The 6,378-nt window shown below is 37.0% G+C and overlaps 1 protein-coding gene across 1 annotated transcript in view; it reads left to right on the top strand.

The window, feature by feature from the left end:
* Positions 1–1,323: 1,323 nt before the first annotated feature.
* LOC104075479 (mutS protein homolog 4-like) overlaps positions 1,324–6,378 on the top strand; it is a gene marked incomplete at its 3' end in the record, with an annotated part of 5,666 nt that continues 611 nt past the window's right edge. Inside the window, exons 1-5 of the mRNA XM_009576005.1 lie at positions 1,324–1,458; positions 1,894–1,997; positions 2,849–2,973; positions 4,754–4,954; positions 6,180–6,298. Of these exons, the coding sequence (XP_009574300.1) occupies positions 1,324–1,458; positions 1,894–1,997; positions 2,849–2,973; positions 4,754–4,954; positions 6,180–6,298 (684 nt within the window). The remainder of the gene's footprint in view (positions 1,459–1,893; positions 1,998–2,848; positions 2,974–4,753; positions 4,955–6,179; positions 6,299–6,378) is intronic.

The following is a 6,378-nucleotide window of genomic DNA, read 5'->3' as shown; positions in this document are numbered from 1 at the left end:
AGCCCAGAAAGCCAATCGTATCCTGGCCTACATCAAAAGAAGTGTGGCCAGCACATCGAGGGAGGTGATTCTCTGGTGAGACCCCACCTGGAGCACTGCATCCAGCTCTGGCGTCCCCAGCACAAGACAGACGTGGACCTGTTAGAGCAGGTCCAGAGGAGGGCCACAAAACTGGTCAGAGGGCTGGAACACCTCTCCTATGAAGAAAGGCTGAGAGAGTTGGGGTTGTTCAGCCTGGAGAAGAGAAGGCTCCGGGAAGACCTTATTGTGGCCTTTCAATATATAAAGGGGGTTTACAGGAAAGATGGAAACAGACTTTTTTTTACCGGGGCCTGTATTGACAGGACAAGGGGGAATGGTTTTAAACTGAAAGAGGGTAGGTTTAGATTGGACATAAGGAAGAAATCTTTTATGATGAGGGTGATGAGATGCTGGAACAGGTTATCCAGAGAAGTTGTGAATGCCCTATCATTGGAAGTATTCAAGGTCAGGTTGGATGCGGCTTCAAGCAACCTGATCTAGTGCAAGATGTCCCTGCCCACGGCAGGGGCGTTGGACTAGATGATCTTTAAACGTCCTTTCTGACCCAAACCATTCTATGATTCTGTATCCAGAATGTCCTAAGTTGCTAGTCTACGTTGTGAGTGATTGGAACATGAGAGTGGGCAAGCTTAGAGCAATGAGCAGCAGGGAAACACCACTAAGTAACTCCATCCTTTCTTGTCACAGGAGTACCACACTATTACCCTCTTTGCAGTATTCAGAATTCCCATGATTTAACAGTACATTTTCCTCTATCACCTAACAGTTTCCCACATACGGTATCTTCTCAGCTAGGAACAAGATGGATTTCAGAGGGGGATTACAAATGTAAAGCATTACTCTCAGTCTGGGGAAAGAAGATTGCTTAGAATCATGAATTGGTTAAAAACTGAGGGTCCCTAGTCTACAGTTCATATTCTGTCCACTGATTAGACACTGACGTTAAGTGCTTGAGCAAACTTCCCTTTCCATAGTTAGGCCCACCTGGGAGCTGGTCAAATACATGAACTGCCTTTAAAGAACACATGAATTTATCTGATTCTCCACTGGAATTTTTTCCCATTAGCTTTATTCAGCCAGATTAGTTACATTAATACGTTACATAAATAACTCCCTGGAGATCCACCTCTAAGGCCTTTTGTCATGTTACTTACCTGACACGTTCAACGCCTATAAATGACACCAACAGCATGCATCTTTGTTCCAACGCAAATATGTATGTATGTGTGTGCACATGAATGTATGTAATTTGGGTCAAATCTTTATTTGTGGTACGTAGGTATGATAACACAACTTGCAGAAAAGTACAACCTACCAATGAAAACAAGTTTCAGCTCTGCTCGTGGATTTTTTATCCAGATGAATATTGATTGTTCAACGTTACCCAACGGCCAACTTCCTTCTGAATTTACAAAGGTATCTGTACTAGATATGTTTTTTCATAATATGTTTGTATGTTTGTATACTTAATGTATATAAAATCTATAATACATTAATAAAATGCACATTATACAGTAATTTAAGGAACAATTACAATAATTTCAGTGAAGGTATCTAGAATTAAATGAAGGTATAATTTGTATGTTTTTATAACTGCCCTATTTCTAGTTATACTTAATATAGTCAGAAATGTGCAATTACATGCAATTATGTTGTGTGTAAATATAAAGTTGTATATCTTGCTGATAACTGCATTCTGTTATATGGATTTTTCATAAAAATTTATATGGGAAAAATGAAACCAGGCATTGTTTTTTCCGCTTTTTCCCCCCTATTGTTCCCAGTTTGCTTTTTAGAAACTATTTTTGTTTCTGATAATATGTTCTTATTGTTGGTTTGAATTCCCTGTAGATCACTAAAATGAAAAATACATATAGCTTCACTTCAGCAGATTTAATAAAAATGAATGAAAGATGTCAGGAGTCCCTGAGAGAAATATATCACATGACCTACTTGTAAGACCATTTAAAACTTTTTGATATTTGCTAACTACATTTTTTTTTTGTCCAATTAACAGCTCATTACACTATTTCTTAAAGCTATCTTTCTTTTAAGTTATGGCTACTTACAGAAATAATCCAAAGCAACACTGATCAAGTGTACTTCCTGAGACAAAAAACCCCCACAAAGTGTGTATTGTATTAAACGTGATTACAAATATGTAGGTGTTTATTAGTAAGGGTGGCCATCATATTTATTAAATTTTTATGGGTGAATTATCTACACAAAATGACAAAATGAATGCATTAGTTTTGTAATGCAGAATTGTTACTTTTAATCAGTTCCTTGCATTTGCAGTAGAACTGTCTATTTCTGTATTTTGTCCTTGCTGCATGTCATGTTGCTCTGCTGTCTATTTCAGAAGATTTCTATTTCAGTCTATTACTAAGTGTAATGTTGCATGTCAATTTTATGGAAATTCTTTCTAGAAACCATGTGGAGTTTTTATTATCATGAAGGCCTAAGGGAATTAGAGTCGCATTTGATGTGTTAATAAAACATACTTGATTCCATAGCTATATTTTTAGTTCGTTCTCTTTGTGAAGCTTTCTTATGAGCTGTTGGTATTTGAGCTGTGTGTCTTGTGTCTGAGAGCAGAATCTGATCTGAGATGATGGTATAAGATCTTAATTTGCTTAAAAGAAATTTATACATTTGCTTGCATCTGGCAGAGATGGTTGCATTTTATGAGTAACGTCCCATCCTAATGTATTCAGTATGAACATTATTAACTTGCTTTATTTCTGTAAGTTGTATAAAATGACAGTATGTACTGTGCAACAACTAAATCAGGGTCTTATTTCAGAATAGTGTGTAAACTACTGAATGAGATCTATGAACATATTCATTGCCTATACAAGCTGTCTGACATTGTGTCAATGCTGGATATGCTGCTTTCATTTGCCCACGCCTGCACTCTTTCTGATTATGGTAAGTTTCTTTGATTCCATCACAGGCCAGATGAAGACCCCTCTGCTGGAGAATATCCAGGCTGTTTTGTCTGGTTCTCCAATTGCTAAGTCCACGTCCTTTATTTTTCTGGGTCTCAGTAGGCTTTAGGAGAGTGTCTGTGGTCTATCCTTGCCAGTTTTGTGCTGATGTTCTTTCTTTTTCCATTCATTGAAATTACATTTTGCCATTTAGCTGCTGTAAGCCTTCACAGCCAGTCTTTTCAAGATAGACAGTTTAAGCATATTCTATTCAGAAGATGAAGCCTGTGAACGTTCTGAGTTTACACTTCTGTTCTGAAAGGGCACAAGATAATATAAGCAGATCAGCATTAATTATATACCATAAAACAAAATACGTGGCTACCTTTGTTTATCTGCTTCAATTTCTGTAGCACTTCTAGACATTTTTAGAAGTGGAGTCTTCTAGGGAATCCAGGATCACGTGTGTAGCTGCATATTGTTCATCCTGCTTCCCTAGCCCAGTTCTGCAATGTACAAATGAGTACATTGTCTTCAATTAATGCTGACCTGAAATACTTACCTACAGTACAATGCGGTGTAGGTACTAAATCGGGTCTGGAAGCCATCTCAGGAGGTGTATTAGCTCTTCGTTACTGATGCTGCGATGTAATTTCCCGTTCATGAGCAGGGTGAGTTTACTTTGCAGTATGGACTGTGAATCTTCATGTGCTGATGATTCCAGTCATAGCACATGAATTGATACGTAACTGAACAGTAACATCACAACCTTTTCCCGCCAAATGAATCAGAGCACAACTTTTCTTCAGCAGTAATAATAAGACCGAAGCCACTTAACTTCTCTCATAAATCTACACCTGCAGTTTGCACAGCCGGGCATGAATGTGTATCCACAAAAATAAATGGACGGTCACTTGTAGATTTCGGTCCCCTTTGCCACTTGACTCTTTCATCTAAATCATTAAATGACTAAAACCTACACGAGGTAATTAGAGTTCCCCAATGTTTAAACCTGAAAAACTGTTTTGGGACTTCTTTCTTGAAGGCTGCTCCATTTAAACAGACCACCAAATTTAACAACGCTTCTTTGTTAGCCTGAGGTACTGCCATTGAGGTAGACAAAGAACAGGCATACGGAATAGCTTCAGAAAAGAACTGTATTCTGATAGAAATACATACAGATAGTCCCAGTATCAAATGGATCTATGTAGGCATAGTATACACGCAAATAATAAATATGATAGAGTGTAACAAAAATAGAAGGAATGCTACTTCCTTGCTTCCCGTGCTTATATAATAAGGTAGATATGTTGTAGTAACAGTTCATGACCCCTGTACTTTATATGCTCATGGCAGTGTAAAAATAAATTATTAAAAATATATTAGCTATGAAACTGGCCTTCAGGTTTTTTGTTTTAATTACTTTTAAAGTTTTACTCTTTGTATTTTTCTTCATTACTGGAGTCCAACCCTACCTACTACAGAACACAAACACAGAATGTTAATTTAGAAATGAAGTGTTAGTTATGGGATTCTTTTTGTAGTAATAAATCATGAAGACTTGCGTGACAATCAGAATCTATACCTGAAAGTGGCTGGTAATTCTTCCCAAGTGCTGCATGTTAGTCTTGCTCACTACAGGAAAGTAAAAATTGGGGAATCAGGACGACAGAGTTTGACTTCTGCTCTGCAAGAATTACTTTATTTTAAATGCAGTAGTTTAATAACGTAAAGGTTTCCATACTAACTCTGCAATGGTTTATATCCTTTTTCTCATTTAGTTCGTCCAGAATTTACAGATACTTTAGCGATCAAGCAGGGATGGCATCCCATTCTTGAAAAGATAGCGATGGAAAAACCTGTGTCTAACAACACATACCTGACAGAGGGTGACAATTTTGTCATTATTACAGGACCAAATATGAGTGGAAAATCAACATACCTAAAACAGATTGCTCTCTGTCAAATCATGGCACAGATTGGTGAGTAAGAGTGTACACAGTATTAGTAATCTCCTGCACACATTTATTGTTTTCCAGTTAAAAGTATTTATGAAGTTGAATGATTTGAAGTCTAGAAAAAGATTCTATCTAAATAGTAACAGGTAATTTTTAGTCCTTTTGCTCCTACCAGCTCTTGTGTTGCTGACAGAGGCCACTGCAAGGTTTTGGGTCTGTTACTGGAAATTTATGGGGCCCTATCTGTGTATCTGGAAGCCTCCCCAGTCTGTCTTTAGGAGAAGCACAGTTGTATGCTTTAATTCTTTGGAGCACCTTAACCCCATCTAGCACCTTATGCTAGATTGATAGTGAGTGTCCTTGAAGTATGCCCGTCGGGCTATGTATGTGTTGGTCATACAAAAGGAATAGATGAACTTGAGCATACCTCAGTTATGTAGAGGAACATGCTTGCAGACAAGTAGAATTAATAGATAAATAATCAACTACTTAAAATAAAAGTAGTGATAAATACTGCAAGGTTCTATCACTTAAATTATGAAAGTAAAACAAGTATTTGTAAAGTCTAACTGAGACTCATCCCTACACTCAGGAATTCCTCATGATTTTTACCTTAAAGCTAAAGATAAGGCTGGTAGCACAGGAGAAAGACCTTAATAGGCTGACCCTAAGTCTACTAGAATGAAACTACTTGGCAGTGGAGAATAAAATTTGTGCACCATGTGTTTGTGGGTCCAGTCCCCAACAACTGCAAGTTCTTGAGGAATTGCTCTCAAAAACATGAGTTTAATATGGATAAAGGAGACTGTAAAGTCTTTTGGCAGGTTTCATGTTCTTTTCTATTCGATAAAACTAATAAGCCTCTAAGTCTGATAAAGGCAATATAGTCTTGTTTTTGGGAAACTAAGATTCCTTGGGATTAGTAACTCAATGGCTACAGAAATGTAAATTAATCCTAGTGTTTATTCTCACTTTTGCATCCCTTTAGACTGACAAACAGCTTCAGGCATATGATTTCTTAAGGTTTTACTGATAAGCTTCTTTAATTATGTTATCTATATAATAATTTTTCCTTATAAAGTAGTGGTAGAACATAATCTTATGAAACTTTATAGAATAAGATGCATTCTCTACAGTGCATAAAGACCAAGTGTAAAACTGATGGTTTTTTCCCCCACTGACATATTCAAGCAAATTGGCATTTGTCACACACTGATATGAGAAAATTCGTATTTTACTTGTTTTGTAGGTTCTTATGTCCCAGCAGAGTATTGTTCTTTTCGAATCGCAGAGCAAATTTTTACCAGAATAGGTATGGATGATGATATAGAAACAAATGCATCAACATTCATGAAAGAAATGAAAGAGGTATTAAACATAGTTAATCCAGGGTCCAAGGCCCATTTTTACTCTTAAGCTAGTAGAAATTGTACTAGTATATTTCCACT

Source organism: Fulmarus glacialis, unplaced genomic scaffold (genome assembly GCF_000690835.1).
Source record: "Fulmarus glacialis isolate BGI_N327 unplaced genomic scaffold, ASM69083v1 scaffold4454, whole genome shotgun sequence".
NCBI classification, from domain to species: Eukaryota; Metazoa; Chordata; class Aves; order Procellariiformes; family Procellariidae; genus Fulmarus; species Fulmarus glacialis.
This window is presented reverse-complemented; position numbering and strand designations above follow the sequence as displayed.